The sequence below is a fragment of the Pygocentrus nattereri genome, chromosome 8 (genome assembly GCF_015220715.1).
Source record: "Pygocentrus nattereri isolate fPygNat1 chromosome 8, fPygNat1.pri, whole genome shotgun sequence".
NCBI lineage: Eukaryota > Metazoa > Chordata > Actinopteri > Characiformes > Serrasalmidae > Pygocentrus > Pygocentrus nattereri.
This window is the reverse complement of record NC_051218.1, coordinates 794541-815883: the sequence shown is the minus strand read 5'-3', so window position 1 is coordinate 815883 and position 21343 is coordinate 794541. Positions and strand designations below refer to the sequence as shown.

General features: G+C 41.9%; 2 protein-coding genes across 2 annotated transcripts; one reads left to right on the top strand and one right to left on the bottom strand.

Moving 5' to 3' along the window:
* Window positions 1-1955: 1955 nt before the first annotated feature.
* cpa4 (carboxypeptidase A4) lies at window positions 1956-9836 on the bottom strand. The gene is made up of 11 exons (XM_017721054.2): window positions 9687-9836; window positions 7323-7404; window positions 6993-7127; window positions 6537-6635; window positions 6263-6364; window positions 5298-5399; window positions 5067-5177; window positions 3541-3631; window positions 3243-3442; window positions 2277-2361; window positions 1956-2180 (listed from the first exon to the last, which is right to left on the bottom strand). Exons 1-11 carry the CDS (start codon window positions 9749-9751, stop codon window positions 1993-1995), a joined length of 1260 nt encoding a protein of 419 aa, XP_017576543.2. The 5' UTR covers window positions 9752-9836; the 3' UTR covers window positions 1956-1992.
* A 2369-nt stretch (window positions 9837-12205) lies between these two features.
* On the top strand, window positions 12206-20686 carry atp6v1e1a (ATPase H+ transporting V1 subunit E1a). Its single transcript, XM_017721035.2, has 9 exons — window positions 12206-12369; window positions 14762-14827; window positions 14928-15037; window positions 15138-15204; window positions 15304-15393; window positions 16918-16986; window positions 17127-17221; window positions 17611-17698; window positions 19926-20686. The coding sequence occupies exons 1-9, from the start codon at window positions 12337-12339 to the stop codon at window positions 19986-19988; spliced, it is 681 nt and encodes a 226-aa protein (XP_017576524.1). The 5' UTR covers window positions 12206-12336; the 3' UTR covers window positions 19989-20686.
* Window positions 20687-21343: the final 657 nt, after the last annotated feature.

The following is a 21343-nucleotide window of genomic DNA, read 5'->3' as shown; positions in this document are numbered from 1 at the left end:
GCAGCTGCAGCACTGGGCAGCTCCTTCAGTGACCGGCTCCTCCGCCTGCGATGAGGAAAAGAGAGATACCGCAGCTCCTTTCTCCCCACGGCCGGTCGGCTCTACGACCAGAACCTCCCCAAGCAGAGACTCAGACACTCTCCGTCATAAACACTCTATGGGTTCACACCTCACTCTATCATAGTGCACTCCATCACGAACACACCACAGAGACCTGTATCTTATCCTACCTCTAATTAATGTGCAGTATCTGCTGCTGATGGATTGGTGCAAGTGCACTACATACACACGTTCTGTACTATATCTCTAATCATTACTGCACAATATCTACAGTTTCTGTGTGATATCCAGTCATTACCTGCTCAGAAATGTGCAATATCCACACAGCTGCGTGTGTAAACTGTAAATTTGTACAGTTTCTTAATTCTATTTTTATTTTTTATATTTTTCTGCTAACAGACGCCTTGTTTATTTATTTATTTCCATAGTTTATCTTATATTTTGTATTTTGTATGATGCACATCTTTGTCTAATTACTGCTCTTTACCTGCTTACTGTGTATTCGGCTGTAACAATGCAAATTTCCCCCAGTGGGATAATAAAAGTCTATCTTATCTTATGTTAATATAGTATTTTGGTCAGACATAGCTACTGATTACTGACTACTGACCTTTGAACTGAATTTTAACATGTGAAAAAAAAACTATGAAAATTAGATAGTAGTTCTAATGAGATAATATATTAATAAATATGTAACTATGTAAAATGTCGTGAAACAGAAAGGTGTTAAGTTTTGGTGCTAATCTTTGCCACTTTAGACCAGTCAGAGCTGAGCAGCTGTGTCAGTTTTGATATTGGGCTGAAGTTGTTGGACATTATTTTGTTAAACAAGAATTAAGAGTGCTTAAGAGTTAAAAGTGCTTATCCCTGCACATATACCATATACCACATAGATGCCATGCTCAAGGGCGAAGAAGAGTGGTTGGTACGGTGTCGTGGGTAACACCTCTGCCTTCTATGCTATAGACTAGGGTTCAATCCCCCGCCTGGACGAGCAACCTACACTGTACCAGTAAGTGTCCCTGGGCAAGACTCCTAACGCTACCTTCGCCTACCTGTGTAAAACGATTAAATTGTAAGTCACTCTGGATAAGAGCGTCAGCCAAGTGCCATAAATGTAAGAGTATGGTGTGATTTGGTTTTCACTCCAATGCCACAGCTTAACAGTCAATAACAGATTTTCTGCCCTGTTCATATTGAGAAGCTGCTTCACTGCCAGGATTTCAATCTATTTGGAGCAATTAAGGAACTTGGGGTGCTAACCACTGTATTGCATGGACGTATTGCATGGACTTGAGTAAATTCCCACTAGCACACCTATACTTTCTTGTTCTTTACTTTTCTTCTAGTGGGCCATATATGATGTTTGTGTGTATTTATCTACCAAAACAGTCATATTTCAATTTATATGGCTGATCAGTTGCTGTGCCTTTAAGACAGATGCATGTAAAGGAGCTCTGTCCTCCGTTGTGGCTCATTCAAGAAGCAGTCCAGCCTGAAACACTCCTTAGAACTTCAGCACAAATGGGCGGGGCTAAACTGTCCAGGCAGATACATGTAGAATGTATATCACAGTTTTGGCATCCCTAGTATTTTTACAGCCAAAAGAGATCAGCGTAAATGATGCAAAGCAATTTTGCTTTCAATTCAAATCAGTATTCTGTGAGAAATGTAAACTCTACATATCTACACACTCTAATAGTGCTCAGTTGGTAAGCTATGGGGGGGATGCATAGACTACATATGTAAACTGCTTTTTAGATTTGTTGATACCTTTCAGAAAGATAAAGCTTTTTCACTGTAGTATTTCAAATGTTTACTTACTTTTATGCTATGTTCCAAGACTAATACTATTCCCATACTTTCTTATGAGTCAAGAGATTACAGACTCTTGGCTTGGAGATCTTTATTGTCAGTTTCAGCACATTAATCCTAATAAGGATGGTCACGAACATATTCCATAATATGCTTAAGACCCAGCCAGGTCTCGGATGCAGTTGGGATGATCTGATTGGCAGGCAGGAGGAAACCATAGCGACCGGTGTCACGCAGCTCGAAGGCAAAGGAGTACTTGATGCCAACATCGTAGGACCAGTCAATGCTTCCACCGCTGGCTTGATCTGTGGGAAGGGGATAAACAGTATGTGATCAGTATGAGGAACCGGATGAGATGATGACACGTGAGATGACGGCCTCGTTAGAGAAAGTGCACTCACAGATGATTTTGCAAATGCTTCCGACTTTGTAGGTGGTTCCATAGAGAGAGCTGAGGGCCTGCACGGCAGATCTGCCCACTGAATCCTACGACACAAAACAAAACACAGAGATTTACACTTGAGTACTCGGAAATATTTGTATTGAAACATTTGGTGTTTTCCCTGCTTTAAAACATGACTCTCATCTCATGAAGGCCGGACTGTTTCGTGCTGTAAAAGCAATAAGCAGTCCCTTGTATCTTGTATCGTGTATTTTTCAGTTTTTGGCATAATATGAAGTGGCCTGTTGCCATTTCATAAAGAATGAACCAAAGAAAAGGTACAAAATTACTTGGAAAAATGTCTGGTTCCATTGGCTTACATTAAAAATAAAGTTTTTTATTTTTTATCCTTCTCCTGTAATGTTATCATTTTGGGGATATGATTTTGTTTGACTTTGTTCCAACAACAGTGATACAGTTAAATAACTCTTAAAATACTTACCTTAGAATTAACAAGAAAAGAACAAGATAATGATTATATTTTTCCTGATCAAATGAATGAAGTATTATTGTTTTGTTTATTCTTTTTCATTCATACACTTTTTCATGCATACAAAAATATATGATAGAGGTGAGTGGATTGGTCTTTGAGTAGAATGTCGCGTCGGCTCCCCAGTTGTTCAGAAAAAGTCTTGCATGAATGTTTTAATAACTAGTTAATCACTGTAAATGTGTACAAATCATATAATCAAACATATGAAGTTGTAGAGTACTCGCATCATAATGCCAGTTATATATGTACCTGCAACAAAATTGGTTTTATATTATTATGAAATGTAAGTTTGATGCAATATTTCATAGTGCACTCTTTACACTGATTGTTGCGCTCCAGGGTTCTATTTGGTATCCCTGACACAGACATAATGTACATAATGTAGTAACTACTGCCTGCTGGTTTATGTTGTCAAGGAACTAGAAAGTTTACCAGTTCAGCCTGGTGAGGGACGCTTGTGCAGCTGTATCCATAGGGGTACATGAGGAGCTGGGAGTAGGCGTGGATGGAAATGAAGGCTTTGAAGTTGCCGTGGCTCTGGACGAGGTCCACCACGTTCTTCACCTCAATCTCAGAGTGGGCGAGGGGTCCGTGATAGGAGTCGGAGCAAGGGTTCTTACTGGCCCCAGGGCCTGGAAGATCACAGAAACATGGAACACGATCAAAAATGCTCTAATATATAAAAACCTTTGTCCTTAAAAGTACAGAGAGTGTCCAGCCATCAACTTACCACCAAAGCCAGCATCCCAGTTTCTGTTGGGGTCGACGCCTCGGCACACAGATCCAGGGTTGACAGAGCGAGTCTTGCGCCACATGCGGTCCTGAGGGATGTTTGGAAATACGATAAACTCCTTAAACAGCAGGCTTATTATTTAGGTTTAAGATCTAAAGGGGGATTCAGCTGCCTGCTCAAAATTTCTGTATAATTCAGAATTTCTGTATGTCATTCAGAGTGGTGTAAAATTCTGACTCAGAAAGTCTCTCTATAGCAAATAATTTCACATCCAGTCACTCTGAATGACTTTGTTTACATCTGAACCATTGAAAAATGGGTGGGAATTCTCTTCAAGACTAAGACGATGATTCATATGGGAAATTCACATCAGTGCAGTAACAATACAGTGCAAGGATATGATGTGCCAGACATAATGTTCAGTAACTACCATGTATTATACTTAAAGTTAGAAACTAACACAAAAGTCGTGGAGCGGAGGAAAGCTGTGGAGTTGAGTCATTACAGGAGATTGGTGCCAAATGATCATGTTAATCAGAAATATTTAGTCAAGAAAATCATGTTTTCTTTTGGCTGCTATAGTTTCAATTACATATTTCTCTCTCTGACCTTTTTCACCTCTGAATGTATTTATTTTTCATTAATTTATTTACACATCTACAAACCCACAAGGAAGGGTGGTATATTTCATGCACAGCAGGCTGCCACACTTGGTCTAATCAGAGCTACATGATGAAGTGACATGATAGAGTATGTGACATAGCCACATATTTAAATATATCCTCATTCTTTACTTTCAATGTAAGTTAATAGAAAGAGTTTTTAGATAGATAGATAGATAGATAGATAGATAGATAGATAGATAGATAGATAGATAGATAGATAGATATAATAAGCAGGTGAATAAGCAGGTGCATATGTTTGTTTTTTGTGACGTCACAAAAACAGTTAATATTAAACAGCCTAGTTTTTAAATGTTAGGAATGCTTATTTATATATATATATCATATCAAATTACTTTATTTAAAGAAAACTTGTTTCATGGGATAATTCAGTTACGAGGGTGGGGAATTGAAGCACATCTTCCATGTGTTTTTGTTTTGGTCTAGTCTGTGTGCTTTCTTTGTTTTGATTCCTTCCTAGTCCGGCCCCCTTGTTTTCTGACTCCGCCCCTGATTGTTAACACCTGTGTCCTGTTATCCCTTGTTATCCCTCTTGTATTTAAGCCCTGTGGTTTTCCTGGTTGTTTGTTGGTCTTTGTGTTGTTTGTGCTGTTCGAAGAGTATTGTTTAAATTCTGTGTTTATTTCATTATGTCCATTCCTCCTGTTCTCCATGTTGGCTCATTGAAGTCGGACTGTCTTGACCATGACCCTGGATTTGCCCTGAATAAATCTCACTTGTCTCCACACATGCGTCCGCCTCCTCATCACTCCCTGTTACAAAGAGTTAAAACATGCCAAGCTCTGGCACCAGTTTCAGTTACAGTTTTACAGTAGCTTCAGAAATACAGTCTGTACTTACGGAAGTGTGAGTGAAGGCATATCCATCAGGATTGGTCACAATCGACAGGTAGACGTCCATTTGGCCCAGAAGAGAAGTCACAGAAGGATCAACACCGTAATCTTTAGCCATCTAGAGAGTGCAGGAAGAAGTGCTGACGTCAATGAGGTGAAACTGGGCTCAGTAAACTATTTTACCATGTTATCATAGCAAGCCTTCAAATCTAAAGACCAACTGAGTCAGGATACTTACCTTGTCAGCCATCCACACAGCGGAGGCCGTGGAGACCCACTCTCTGGAATGTATTCCAGCGTCAATCCAGATGGCAGGACGTTTGTTCCCACCTGTGCTGAACTGAATACATATACTATATTAGTGAAGTACTTTCTCATGCGTCTCAGGCAGTTTGTCGTGAACAATATGATGCATGACTGTTCAAAAGTTTGTAATCTGTCCTATCTCAACAATTTTTGGTATTTTATGTACAATAAAAACTTAAAAAAATACACTGGAATATATTACTATTGAAAAATAATGCAAATTATTTGCCAAAAGGTATTTTTGAGATTTAGATTTCAGTTTTATTCTACATTTCAAGGATTCTATGAACAAGAAATAAATAAAATGTATTGTAATTATCTCTTTATATTCATAATTCATAAAGTTATCTGCCTTTTTTATTTTTATTTAAAGCAATTAGTGTGGTAATAATAGTAATAATTACAGTTACATTGAAAAGTTTGAAAATCTTTGGTCAAGTTACATGTTTTGTTAATTTTCTTAGTGAAAATATGTTTTTCAGGGAACAGACAATGACATTTTTCTACAAATTTTTGTGCAATTTGGTGATTTTCTATACAATGAATATATTGGAAAAATAAAAATAAAATGGAAAAAGTGCCATAACTTTTGCACAGGCAGTATTTTATGTTTTATTATTGTCAGATATGTTGAATTCAGTGAATTCATATATATATATATATATATATATATATATATATATATATATATATATATATATATATATAAATTCACTAAACCGCACTAACATTTGCAGAAAAATACCATTAAGTCAAGGAACTTATTTTATTTAGAAAATCAACAAAACATCAATAAATTATTTTATACATGTATCTGAAACAAAATTAGTTTCATAATATTAAAAAACATTTATTCCAGACTTTTAGAAGGCAGTTCATTTGTGTCTTTATCCCCACCTTCAGCACATACATGGGACGGTTCTCATAAGTGGTGCCGATCTGCACTTTGGAAACCAGATTGGGATGAGCAGCAACTAGAGTGTCCATCCAGCTGTAGATCTGTGAATGTAATGGCTGCATATGAAACACTATTCACAGCTCCTGATTTAACTCTTATTATTCATCATTCATGATTACATCAGAATACGACTGCTCCTGGGGGTCTTGGTCCACCACAGACCCCCAGACCGTGTTTTGTGTGTAATTGTGTGTGGAGGTCGGGGGGACTCACTGTGTCTAGTGTGTGGTACGCTCCAAAGTTGAAACTCCTAGCATTGCGCTCCTGCATGGCACTAAGCTCCAAACCTTCCTGCTCCTCATCCAGGAGTTCCTGACACACAACAAATCATCAGATACATTTTACAAAGCCTTTCAAATGAATTAGCTTTAATAATGCTGATCCTAAGAGAGTCCTAAAGTCTGATTGGCTGAGCCACGTTTAAAGCCTGTGTGAAATGCTCAATATAGGTAAATTCTGTATTAATGCCACTAAAATATTTTGTGCTGTGGATGGACTTTTATTATATCGTATTATAATATTCAGCAGTGCATGTGCATGTATATACAGTGTATTTCATTTTTATTAAGTCCTCTTTATTAACCATATTCAACTGCAATATTCAAGCTCTTTTATCTCATAGACTAGGTCTATACTGAGAAACCTAACCTACCTGTGCGGTTTGCTTACCTGCAAATTGTTGATCATAACATGGAAGGGGATTTTATGGGCCTGAAGAAAGTCCTTGACAGCATGCAGACTGGCGAAGGGCACGTGGACGTCCACGGGTAGGTCAGTGGAGGCCGGATGAGTCCAGAAATCCAGCTGAATATAAATGATTAATCAGAATTATAATTAACATCTGATGAATTTCCCTATAAATGCACTGCACGTGACGCAGACTCCAGGTTTGGCGGTACTACAGTTTAAATCTCGCAGTGGAGCTAAAATCCAAAGTTTCGAGTAGTGGTTTGAGTCCATGTGTGTGTGTAAGACTTGTAAGAGGTGCACGTGCCCTACCTCCCACCCCTCATCATCCTCCAGCTCCTTCAGCAGCTGAATGTGCTCCTCAGATTCTGCATTGATTCTAAGAACCTGGTGTCTGTTGAGGAAGAACGTGAATTTCAAAACACGTCTCGTCATCAACTCAGTGAGTAAATGGAGAAATCCAGACAGCTAATGCTGCAACATCATCCTAATCCCTGAAAAGGCAACTTTTAGCATTTATCGGCTTTTAACATAATTTGAAAGTGCATGTTTGCCTTCACATTGTGTGTAAATTTCTGTATGAACAGACAAAAAGAAATGGCCCAAAATAACTTGGACAAAAGTCTGGCTCCAGTAGAGTAGACTTTTTCACTTCTGCTGTAAAGTAATCATTTTGGAGATATGATGTTTCCTTCCTATATATTCTAAGCTCAGTTTAAGGCGCGGTGTAAAAGGATGTTGTCCCACAAGGAAAAAAGAGCTTGTGTTACACCCCCTGCTTTTCCAGCCCATTTGGATTAATGTGAGGACGAACACCACCAGTCCAGGCAGCCTCGTAGCTGCAATGCAGCGTCACACAAACAGCCAGTCCAATAAACCCCTGAGCTACAGTTGAAAACCCGCTCTCAGCCAGTATCTCTGGATATGATGACAAACACCAAAACAAACACAAACAATACAGAACTAACAGAAAACCGGTGTAAAGCGGCAGCCGAGTTGCGCCAGCGTACTTACAGCAGAACACACTCCGTTTTTAATCTCCTCAAACAGATTTCAAACACACAGAGCCTTTTATTTCAGAACATAATCTAAGACAAACATTACAAACACCTGAGAGAGGGAAAAATGATCAGTAGGTCTAACGTAGGATGATTTCATAGACAGTGTTGTTGTTGACACTGTGCTTGATTACAATTATTAATAACTCATTTAGAAAGGATAACTAGAGAAGTAAGGAAAAGTAAGTAAATAGGACTGAGTGGAAAATTAGCGATGAAAAGTGGAATTGTGTCTATACTCTGCTTGAACACTGGTGGGCCGCCCAGAAAATCCTGCTTTCCTCTTGCCGTCAGGGCGGAAGGAGAACTCACGCTTTTCTCATTCATCCTGAGAACTTCTTACAGTTAAACGCTTACAGTTAAAACGTCTCGTTAGCTTAAAGCTAAAGTATAATGGAAAATCTAATTATGGCCACGGGTGTTTTATGATGATATGAAGTTGTCAGTGAAGTAAAGCCTTGACTCAGTTTCACACAGGGGCTTTCAATTATTCCTACAGCTGTTCACACAGAGTGTGAGGTGCTTTGCTGTCGGACAGACTGTCTGTAAAATACACTCACCGGCCACTTTATTAGGTACAGTCATTAGGTTCAGTTGATCGTTAACACAAATAGCTGATCAGCCAATCACACGGCTGCAACTCACTGCATTTAGGCGTGTAGAGGTGGTCAAGACGACTTGCTGAAGTGCAGACCGAGCATCAGAACGGGGAAGAAAGGGGATTTAAGGGGCTTTGAATGTGGCGTGGTTGTTGGTGCCAGACGGGCTGGTCTGAGTATTTCAGAAGCTGCTGATCTGCTGGGATTTTCACACTCAACCATCTCTAGGGTTTACAGAGAACGGTCCGAAAAAGAGGAAATATCCAGTGAGCGGTCAGCTGTGTGGACGAAAATGCCTTGTTGATGTGAGAGGTCAGAGGAGAACGGGCAGACTGGTTCCAGATGATAGAAAGGCAGCAGGAACTCAAATAACCAACCAGAATCTCTGAGGAACGTTTCCAACACCTTGTTGAAAGTCTGCCATGAAGAATTAAGGCAGTTCTGAAGGCGAAAGGGGGTCCAGCCTTTTGCTGGTACCTAATAAAGTGGCCGGTGAGTGTACATCCCCAACTCACACATTAATGGCCCAACTCTATTTTACTTTAGACAGAGTGGAAAACTGTAGAAAAAAATGGGCTTACAATCAAACAACATTGCCAGTTCCAGCTCCAGAACCAGCCACAACTTGTCCAGCAACTGTTAATCAGTTTGTGTTAGCTCTCTGAATTCCATTGCTGGTATAAAATATCTTTAATTGGGTTTCTGTTGGATTGTGGTGGTTTATCATGATTTAACTACACTAGTCCTGAATGACAGTGACACACAGTGAGCCTCATTAACTGGACAGGTTTTTACCTCTATTTCATTGTAAACATTGCACATGCTCAGTATGCTATTATAAAACACACTTAGAGTGTATCTTTATGGTGTTAAAGCACAAACAAATCTGTAAATGAAGTATACCTACAGTTAACCCCCCCTCACTATGACTGTGTATAACCCAGCTATAACTAAAATCACTACACTTCACTATTATGACATTGACTGAAATGTTCTTTCACAATGGTGTTATAACTTACCCTATGAAGAGCTTACGGCAGTGAGCAGCCACAAGGAGGGTGAAGACAGCCAGGCAGGGCCTCATGATCCTTTTAGCTGAAAGATTTCAGCTGCGTCTCGCTTGTAGTCTCATATCTGAGCTCTTATACTGTCCCTGACGACTGCATAGTTCTCAGCACTATCACACTGTTCATATATGTCAACACTTTTCTTCTTAAACATGTCGAAACACACTGATATTTTAGGCCACAGGTGACACAAACAGTGTTTTAACAGCTGGCTATCGCAGACTGTTTCCCATTGGCCTTTGAGATTTTTTTAAGCGTCAGTACTTTTTTGTCCATAGGTCTGTCAGAGGGAGCTGTCGCATGCATGGGTCTCTGCTGGAGCCTATCCCAGCAGTCTTTGGGTGGAAGGCAGGATACACCCTGGACAGGCCGCCAGTCCATCGCAGGGCAGACAGACAGACACTGACAGTCACTCACACCCAGGGGCAATTTAGCACGTCCAATTGGCCTGACTGCATGTCTTTGGACTGTGGGTGGAAACCGGAGAACCCGGAGGAACCCCACGCAGACACGGGGAGAACATGCAAACTCCACACAGAGAGGACCCTGGTCACCCGGCCGGGGAATCGAACCCTTTTGAATCCTTTTATTATTAGTCTGCACTGTAATTGCTCACAAACGTGATTTGTAATCAGAGAATGGTGACAAATATCACTAAAACCGGCACGTCAACCTTTAGACTACTCCGAATGGCATTTCATAACAGTGTGTCTGACCACTGGATAAACAGTGTGTCTGACCACTGGATAAATGTCTTTTAAAGAGGGCCAGGAGACTCAGACATACATCAGACATATGCATCCACACACATATCTGTCACACTTTAAATTACAGTTGACAGTGAGAAGAAACACGTACTTTATTTTTTACTTTGTTTCACTTCTTTATATAAAACATTTCCAGCTTTACTTGTTCATGTAAACCGTATAGACAAATTGGCATGCCTGTAACTTCTGACCCCCTGAAAATCTGATATAGGAAATAAAGCCTGAAATAAGTCCGTCCCTTAGCTACTATTTTGAAACGACCTCTTATGGAAATGAAGTAAATACTCTAATCGACTTAACACAGGAAATGTGTTGTCACATCTTTAACCCAGATGTACACAAACGTTTGGCCGCACTTCTACATTGACGCTGTTATCTGTAGCAGGGCATGAGAGTCTGGCCTGGAGGATGTTTGATTTGGCCCACTAGAAAATGGTTCTAATCCCCCCCATCCCAACTCACCAACCCCAACCCCCCCCCCCCCCCGCCCCCCCTCATTAAGGGCAAACATATTTATATACTACATAAAATAACATAACTATTAATTACCTATGAAATCCTCATTTTACTTTTATCATATTTATTAGTCACAAAATATAGTGACTAAATATGTTATATAAAAAAATGTAAGATTATAAAAATACATCACAAAATACCACCTAACATCTTTTTGTATGTATTGTTTTGTAGCGTGGGCCCTCAGCCTGACTATAAACATTGCATTTGCTTCATTCCTCCCCAGTAAAAAAATGTGGGCACCCCTGATCTGGACCTGGTTCTGTCATTTAGACTGTGCTGTTTTACACGAGATTTGTTTATATATTCAACAAAGCTCTTGGGTAAATAAGCCCAAATGACGACAACCTCCTGTACCTGTGTGTGGGGAGCTGTTTATTTTAGAGGCGTGCGCATCAGTACTCAGGTACAGACACTTTCCAACTCTTTCATTTCTTTTTTGAGAATCAATCTTGAATGAAAAGCCAAAAATACGCATTTTCCACAAGCACAAGACAGAATATCATGAATGACATTCATATCAAACTGAATGTGCTGAAAGAGTGAGAAGAAAGCTGGCACATCAGCAACCACTGCACTTGAAAAAGGGTCTACTCAGAACCAGGAGTTGTCCATTAGAACCATTTCATGCTTAAATAGTTCTTTGCATTGCATTTGCATGGCAGTCGTGGGCTGGAGGTCAGGCCCTGTGACCGGAAGGTCGCCGGTTCGATCCCCCGGACCGACAGCACATGACTGAGGTGTACCTTGAGCAAGACACCTAACCCCCAACTGCTCCCCGGGCGCCGTGGATTGGGCTGCCCACCGCTCCGGGCAAGTGTGCTCACTGCCCCCTAGTGTGTGTGTCTATTCACTGGTTGGTTAAATGTGGAGGTGGGATTAATAAAGTACAGCTGAACTTAGTTTAGATTAATGAAGAATGTGTTGTAAATTGTTGTATGTAATCTAGAACACTGGTTCCTTGTAGCACCAGGTTCCTTGTAGAACCTCTTCTGGAGCTATACAGAACCATAAACAACAATCTGAAGAACCATTTCTCCATGCACAAACGTAGGAACACTCGCTTTGCTAAAGGGCGTGGAGGAGTAAAGCTGCGCACTACCCCTCAGAGTAAGTGTGTAGTGTAAGTGTGTAGTGTTCACTGCTCGATTTGGGACGCGCCCGGCCGCTCGATGACGCACTTCCCCGTCTGTCCAGCGGTAGTAGAAGTGCAGTTTTGCGGAAAAGCAGCGCTGCGTTCAGTTTTTACCTTCAACACTTTATTCTGCGGATTAAACTCAGCTCACCTGCGGGGAACTGGTCCTTCAAGACAGACAGCCATGGCGCTCAGTGATGCAGATGTCCAGAAACAGGTAAAGTGGTCAGAAGTCCGGTTTGGTCGCTGTCCGACTGTTTTAGCTCACAGTAAACAGGGAATAATGTTTAGTCACCGACTGTTAAAACACACTGGACTTGGTTTTAAGACTGACGAGCTGGTTTTAAAGGGCTTTCTCTGTGTGACTGGGCTCCAAACACTCAGACAGTCACTGTACTGTCCACATATGAAACATTCAGGCTGGTTTGACCCCAAATATTCATAATCTCTGTAGAAAAGTAATTATCTCTGGGTTTTTCTGACCAAGTTCAGTGTTTTGGTCACCACTGGACTTCTGATCTTTAGGATAACATTCTTCAAATTCTGGAAAACAACTTGATTGGGAATGACAGGGTGGAAATATGACCTGATCAGAAAGCATCATTGTAGACCAGGCAGTTCCGAGGTCTAATTCTAGACGTAGCTGTTTTAAAATGTCATTAAAATGTGCTTTCTGGTGAGCGAAGGCCCGGCACAGGCAGAATGGACAGAAAGAAAGAAACCACAAAAGGAGAAATGAAAGCAGGTGTTGCTTAGTTCTGAGTTTTCCGTTTTTCTTCAGCTCAGTTCACATACAGAGAATAGCCGATGAGTTGAATGACAAACAAAGCGACTAAAATCTGAAATGCTGGACTCTGCAGAGCTGAGAAACTGCATATTACTGTCAGCTTAGGCTCGTTAGGCTCGAGGAGTCACGGCACAATCCTCCATTCATTCCCTTCCATTCGTCTCGTTTCTCCTTTTGCAGTTTCCAAGTTTGCCTAACGCTCCAGCACTTTCATAAACTGTGGTTAACTCTTAAAGACCTTCTAGATCTCCATGACATTCAGCTTAGTGTAGTCTCTGCTGTAAATCGCCCATGGAGCTCCTCAAGATTTAATGTTGGCTGAAACGTCTCTGAGGACAAATTTGGGCTAGTAATGACGTAATATGAGCTGCTATATGAGCTGTAATATGAGCCATGGGTTAGGGAACCAGCCTTGTGACCGGAAGGTCACGCCCTTGCCCGGAGTGGTGGGCAGCCCTATCCGCAGCGCCCGGGGAGCAGTTGGGGGTTAGATGTCTTGCTCAAGGGCACCTCCGTCATGTGCTCTCGGCTCTGGGGTTTGAACCGGCGACCTTCCGGTTACAGGGCCAGTTCCCTGACCTCCAGCCCACGACTGCCCCCTATTATTATATATATAGAGACAAGTTTACTTTACTCTTCCAGACAGCAGTGAAGCCAAACTGGGGTATCCAGCTACCTACCTTGCTAACTTTAGCTTATACCTTGTTGTTCTCTTCATCTGAGTCAATTTTGTCTCATGAGACACTTTATTTACTTCAGTTTCACGGCTGCAAAAAGACGCCTGGCTTTCTAGCAGTAACATAAGCCTCCCACCTTCGGGCTACACCATCAGAAGCTGCTTTTCGAAGCGAAAATCTCACTCTGTGCACTTCTGCACTACTGACCGTTAGTTATGTTCACAGATGTACGGATGGTTCTTTTTTTTTTATTTTGGCCAGAGTTTACCTTTTAAGTTATGCTTTAATAATCCATAATCTAAGAGAAATAGCAGAGCTTGTTTATGAGGAGTTGGGCCTCTTCCTATTTCCCCCATTATATCAAATACAGGACTGCTGAACAGCAGAGGGCGCCCATGAGCAAATGGAGGGAGTTCAACAGCGAAAAATGAAAAATGAAAATAGTTCTTAATCACTTGTCCACAACCTTTCTTTAATTTTAGACAGTAGAAGGATGTATTTCACTGAAAAAGCAAAGAAAACTCACCTGTGTATTTTCTTTTTTCTGCAGCAAACGGGTTTTGGGCAGCAATACCCTAAACTGCTGCTACTGAGTGGTGATTGGTTGGCGAGCAGAGCAGCTCATTGGCTGTTTGCGCTCACATACGTCATGAACGTACATGAGGCGCTGTTTTAAACTCCTATAACTCGAGTTTGGAAACTCCTAAAATACAGCAGCAGTGTTGAAATGAAAACCTTTAAGCATTTATAAACTATGATTTATATTGGACTTGCTCGGGAGCGCCCTCTAGTGTCTGAGAAATCAGGAAGACATTGCAGGGTGGTAGTTCTCCTCTCTACAGGTTCTCTGGGAATAGGTCATTTTGCTGCCGATCTATGTCCAGGTTGGGCACAGCATAGTGTTGCCAGCAGAGCAGCGCCACCTGGAGCGCTGGGGGCTTAAGCGTCTTGCCGAACGACTGGCACAAGAAAGAATACCCAGCCCTGGGAGTCCTGGGAGTCCTGGGAGTTGAACCTCCTGGCTCACTTCTCTTACCCCATTGTGTTTTAGACCGGTGTTGTAGTAGTGTTGCATTTATACTGTAGTATATGATTAAAACCTGTAATCCTTACTGCCCACGTTAACGTACGTATTCTGTTCCTAGATTAAACATATGATGGCCTTCATTGAGCAAGAGGCCAGCGAGAAGGCAGAGGAAATTGATGCAAAGGTAAAGAGTGTCCTGCTGTGAAATGCTTCACATAGCAGTGTGAATCTCATCTGCCGTTTGTGTTAAGATGTGCGGTCGTTGTGCACGCTTTGTGCCGTAGGCAGAGGAAGAGTTCAACATTGAGAAGGGGCGCCTTGTTCAGACTCAGAGGCTGAAGATTATGGAGTACTACGAGAAGAAAGAGAAGCAGATTGAGCAGCAAAAGAAAATGTGAGAACTGATAAAGAAGCCCTCTGTATGCCGTCATGTACCCGTTTTATTGTATACACTTCCTAATCGTTTCTGAATGAATCGTCTTGCGTCTACACAGTCAGATGTCCAATCTGATGAACCAGGCCAGGCTGAAGGTGCTTAAGGCTCGGGATGACATGATTATGGTACGACATTCATTCATTCATTTGTTTTATTAAAGCTCACTTGGATCCGTGAGTTTCCCGGTCGACCACTTCCATTTGCTTTCATGTGTCTTTCTGTAGGATCTTCTAAATGAGGCGCGTAAGCGGCTGGCCGACATCGCGAAGGACCCAGCTAAGTACTCAACTCTGCTAGAGGGTTTAGTGTTACAGGTAAGGGTTTTGTTTCTCTTTACAGACACATCAGAGGGAAGGATTGATGTCAGCCTAGACTGTTTAGACGTTAAAGTGGCACTTTTCATTCGGCCGAGACCTGCCAATAGATTCAGGCATCAGCGTGGCCACCTCTGCTAATTATAAGTACGTGACATCCATTTTTTATTGGTAACAGAACAGCGGCGGACAACAAACAGGTCTGTTAGAGTTCACATAACAGCTCAGTACAGTTTGAGGCAAGTCTGTGGTGATTCAGGCACACAGTTAGCACTATTCTGATTGGTGATCATAAGCTTCCGTGATTTGTTAGCTGCATTAGACTTGTAGCTCCAGTGCAAAGCTGTATTTCAGTCAGCAGATATGTTTTGATTGACTGACAGAAAATATATGTAAATTAGTTCTTTGCCAAATGAATTTAAGGGAGCAGTCGTGGGCTGGAGGTCAGGGAACTGGCCCTGTGACTGGAAGGTCGCCGGTTCGATCCCCAGAGCTGACAGTCCATGACTGAGGTGTCCTTGAGCAAGACACCTAACCCCCAACTGCTCCCCGGGCGCTGCGGATTGGGCTGCCCACCGCTCCGGGCAAGTGTGCTCACTGCCCCCTAGTGTGTGTGTTCACTAGTCTGTATGTGGTGTTTCACTTCACGGATGGGTTAAATGCGGAGGTGGAATTTCCCCGTTTGTGGGATTAATAAAGTATCACTCAACTTAAATGACCTCGTTGAATAGGCTTTGCATTACCATAATATTTCTAAATGAACGTTTATTTCTGTTTGTAGTAGCGAAGATGACATCACTCCTTGTGGATCTTATGTTACACCTCCCCTTTTTGTTATCGGAAACGTGAAAAGCATGGGCTCCCGAGTGGCGCAGCCGTCTGAGCGTTGGCTCTGTCATCAGGAGATCACGGGTTTGATCCCTGGTGATGCTGCAGCCGGGAGTCCAAGAGAGCACAATTGGCCTCGCTCTCTCTGGGTGGGCAGGATGGCCCCCCTTCTCCTCCCATCACTCAGCGCGATTCTGGTCAGCGCAGGCGTCTGTTAGCTGACGTAACAGATCTGGTGGTCAGCGCTTTCCTCCGAGCGCGTCCGGCTGTCCCGTGAGCGGCAGCTCGAAAAGTAGCGGTGGCTGGTTTCGCAGGTCTCGGAGGAAGCCTGTGCTGCCTTCACCCTCCTAACGCTGATGGCATCGTGTGATTGGGGGAGTCCTAACTAGTGGGTGGAATTGGAGACGATTAAATTGGGGAGAAAAATTGGGCAAAAATCTCAAAATTTAAATAGTGACTAAATATGTTACATATATAAAAATGTAAGATCAATAAATACAACACAAAATACCACATAACCTCTTTTTATATGTGTTGTTTTGTAGCATAGGCCCTCAGCTGACTGTAAACACTGCATTTGGTTAAAAAAAGAGAAAAGCATAACCTCTGCATTTCTGAAAGCCCAGTTTCCATAAAGCAAATGTTTATACATTTCAAAAAAAGTGCCTTTAAGTGACGCGTCTCCCTGTAAACCAGGGCTTTTATCAGCTGCTGGAACCCAAGGTGACGATTCGCTGTCGAAAGGATGATGTGCCCATGGTGGAGGTTAGCAGCGCTTGTCTTCTTTAAATATGATGTCATTTAAACAGTGAGAGTGGTGCTGTAATCGTGTTTTGGTGTTTATGGATATGGATGTAATCTATATAAGCCAGCTGAAGAAATGCATTGTTCTTGTTTAAATCTAGGCTGCTGTCCAGAAAAACATCCCCATCTACAAAGAAGCTGTGAAGAGTAACATTGAAGTTCGCATTGACCAGGACAGCTTCCTCTCCCCTAACATGTAAGACGTCATCTGCAGTGCACTACAGATATTTCTGTTTTCATGATTTACTGTCATTTGGAATGCATGCTGTTTGTAAAATTAAAGATACAATTAAATAAGGCTCTACAGAGATGGCAATTAATCCATGCAGTATTTTTAGTAAGTCACTGATTTGATCACAGACAATGAGGTGAATGATGTGGAACTTTTGCCATTTATAACTGTGTTACTACATCAGAAGATAATCAACAATGAGCCCTATTGATCACACAAGAGCAGAAAAACCATCAAACAGGTCAAAAACAGGGGTGCGATCCAATGTTCTTGGCTTTGTAGTCATTATTGTGAACTGGTGTTTCAAACCTGAATTAAAAGTGAAAATGAGAATAAATATTGTGTTTGCGCAGCTCTGGAGGTGTGGAGGTCTATAATGCTAATGGAAAGATCAAGGTGTCCAACACTCTGGAGAGCAGACTGGACCTCCTGGCCCAGCAGGTATGAAACTCTTGGGCAGTATGGGAAATCACTATTCTAGAAAGCAGAAATGGGAAGGGCGGCGCAGGAGGCTGGCAGCCTGGTTTTTCGGACCGCCGTCAGCTGGTCTGAGTGTACTGGCCGGAGAACCAACGTTTCAGTCCACCTGCTTGCTGTGTCTGGTCCCACATTTCTGTCAGTACATCATTGTTTTTGGTGATCAGAACCATTTTTTGAGACTATTCCATCATCCTGTGCTGGAAAAGGAGCAGTAGCAGATAAATGTGTGTCCTTCGTGAAGTTGTTTACCAAGTTTTTTACTCAGAATTATGTGTACAGTCAGTATACATACATATTAATAGCCTTAGCTATATAGATTCCAAGCCAAATAAAGATAACTTGACAAACGTTTTACAAAATGACTTCAAAATATCGACACATCTGAATATTATCCTATTGCACTTATTGCAATGTAAAAAAAGTCCAACAGCTCAACCTCAGATACCTCAGATATGCTGTTTATGTCACGTATATTCTGTCATTATCATCATAAAACTCAATGTTAGGATCAGTGCCCGTCTGCTTCCTTCCATTGTTTGATAGCCTTGTATTGGTGGCGTTGGGAAAGCATGAGGGTGACATTTAGTGGAGTATAGCACCACCTGCTGCCTGCCTAGGGCATTACTTCAACAGTGGTCATCAGCAGGTCAACATCAATAAAAGACAGCAAATCTCGCAGGCTGGCCCAAAGGGTGGTCCAACAAATCTCACACCCTCAGTGCACAATATTTCATCTAATATAGAGCTGCCCTTGTCTAGAGGTAAAGGGTTTTCTCCAGTAAATTAAACACATAACGTTCATAACAGGCCAAAGTTTTGGAAGCAGTATTTCAGATCCACCTGATTTGCCCCACTCTGATGGTCCTGCAGACCTAATTTAATCCGATTTAACCAAATTAGGCATGTCACGAAAGAGCTAGTGAATGTGACTGTTATCAGTGTGTGAAGAGCGTCAGTGTGAAGAAGGCTGTAATAGAATGTGCCGGAGTAAGAATGCAGGACAACAAGGTTAAGCTTTGTCAATAAATGTGTTGGTTGTTGGCAATTTGACTCAGCCATGCAATCATTTCGAAACTTTAATGAAACTTCTTGCTTCCATACTTTTGACCTCTAGTGTAGCCTTTTCTGTAAATGTTTTGACTGATTTAGTTATTGGAGTTCCTCAGTGGTAATAAAGCCTATTATACAACAGTTAGTTCCAGCCACGCACGCTGATTAGGTGAGACCAATAAAGGTGCTGATATTTCGGCATAACATCACAGGTTTTTCCCAAGCACTGCATCAATCCACTGAGCCGCTGTTGCTAAGCAACCACTCTGACAGCTGTAGGAGACGCTCGAGCCGTTTGAACGTTTTTACTTCTTACTTTGCCACAAACAGAAAACGGACACTGTTAAGACCACATCTGACCGACAGCCGATTTGGTCTGACTCTGAAGACGAGACGGCGCTAAATTCCCAAACTGTCGTCTCCACTGAGCAGCTTTTCAGTCGGCAGCTGTGACAGAAGAACAGCTGAACAACCTGGAATCAGCCAGAAATGAACCCAACACCATTCGCCAAACTAAACGGGCTGTAAGAAGCTTTACAGACCGCCTGGAACAAAACAACATTAATACTGATCTGGACAAACTGACCAAACTGAGCTGAACCTGATATTGGGTCAGTTTTACGGCTCAGTCCAATTTGGTCCGACTCTGAAGATCAGACACGTCTGGCGAATGGTGTTGGGTTCATTTCTGGCTGATTCCAGGTTGTTCAGCTGTTCTTCTGTCACAGCTGCCGACTGAAAAGCTGCTCAGTGGTGACGACAGTTTGGGAATTTAGTGTAAGGAGCTGGAGAACGAACTGCCGGCTGAGCAGCGAGTGGGCGGAGCTCGTTACTCTGACGTAGCAACGAGCTGCTCGTTAAGGAGCTCTAATTAGGAGGAAGGAACTGAACATTAAAACATATTAAAGCCGCGTTCACGGCCAGTTTATTCATTTCTTACTGTATTTATTTAACTGCTGTATTAAAGCAGCAGAACAATAGATCTACGGCGACCAAATCGCAGTGTGATATTTTCCCTCTCGCGTTCTATTGCTTCAGAAGCACACACTGTTTTTGAATGACTTCTTTTAATTGAGGATTGCTCTGGGTCGCTCTGGATTCACCACCTCTCCCTCTTTTCTCTCTTTGCCATCAATAGATGATGCCTGAAATCCGTGTGGCTCTGTTTGGAGTTAACCAGAACCGCAAGTTCATGGACTGACCGGTGTTACTGCCGCCAGATGAGCCAGGAGGGTGTTGGAGAGGGACTGAATGCTTTACACTTAAACTGAATACGACTCTCATGGAGTTCTGTGCAGGATGTGCAAGGGCTCACACACACTGTGGATTTCTCTCATTCACTTCCCGAAGCTCAGCGGTCCACTTCTCCATTTTTCACTTCTTCTGCAGTTTATGCCTGTTGAAAGAACTGACTGGAAAAGTGCTCAGTGTGCTTGTATTTATTCAGTAAAACTCAGTTCAGGACCAGGGCTTACTTTACAGGATGTGTATGATACAGTAACGCCCCTGTTTAACTCTTTAATGTGTACACTCGATGATCTAAGCACTTATCTTCCATGAGAGAAGCCCACCATTTACACTGTAGTCAGGCGTATGGCTGTACTTCTGCTTTCTGACGTCCCTTTCCCAGCCGCTCGCAGGTTCACCTTTTATTTCTTCTTGCCTTCCATGTTAGTTCACTATGTTACCAACTGCAGTGACAGTTTTCTCAAGGAAGTCGGGATGTTTACTCTGTCCTATGTGTGGTTTCCTGTGTGATCCTTCATTGAATTGATTGATTTTTGTTGTGATTTTTAAATCGGAGGAATAAATCAAATACATTTTATTTCTATCTGGAAGCATTTCAGTAAGACTGGAAAGTCATGCTAAAATAATATAAACAACAAGCAAAAAAAAATATCCATGTGGACTTTTCCTTCATTTTTGTTCGGAACGGGAAAACAAATGAAACAAAAGACAAACGTGCAGTTTCTGTACAATCAAATGCAAATTAGTACATAACAATTTATTGTAGGAAATACTGGAGACATGTTGCCCCTTATGGACAAAATACTGCACATCGGTGCTCAAACATGCATCATAGTGTCTGTCACTGTACACTGTATGAATTTCATATAGTCAGATCAAACCGGATCTAGAATACAGTGAATTTTCAATGGAAACCTTTCATCAATACTGATTGTAGCCCGCCATTAAAGAGCAGCTGCACCATTTTTTCAAACATTCTCCATAATTATACATATTGTTAAGATGCAAACAAAGTTTTAGGGAAAAGTGCTGAGTCAGAATTGTTCTCTGCAGTGGTGACAGCTTTAGGACAGGATTGAGATGAAGTCTTGGCCTAAAACTCGCTTATATACGTTTCAAATCAGTTTATGGCGGAGTGGTACATGCAAGGCGAGGTGGTCTAGTACCCAAAGCACAAAACACTCGCGCAGCACGTGCAGGTCCACCGGTTGTTCTGTATAGCGACTAAACTGAAAGGACTATGTTTGCGTCAGACATTCCGACCCCAGTTCTCATCACCACCGCTGTGAAGAAATCTGAGTCACTGAG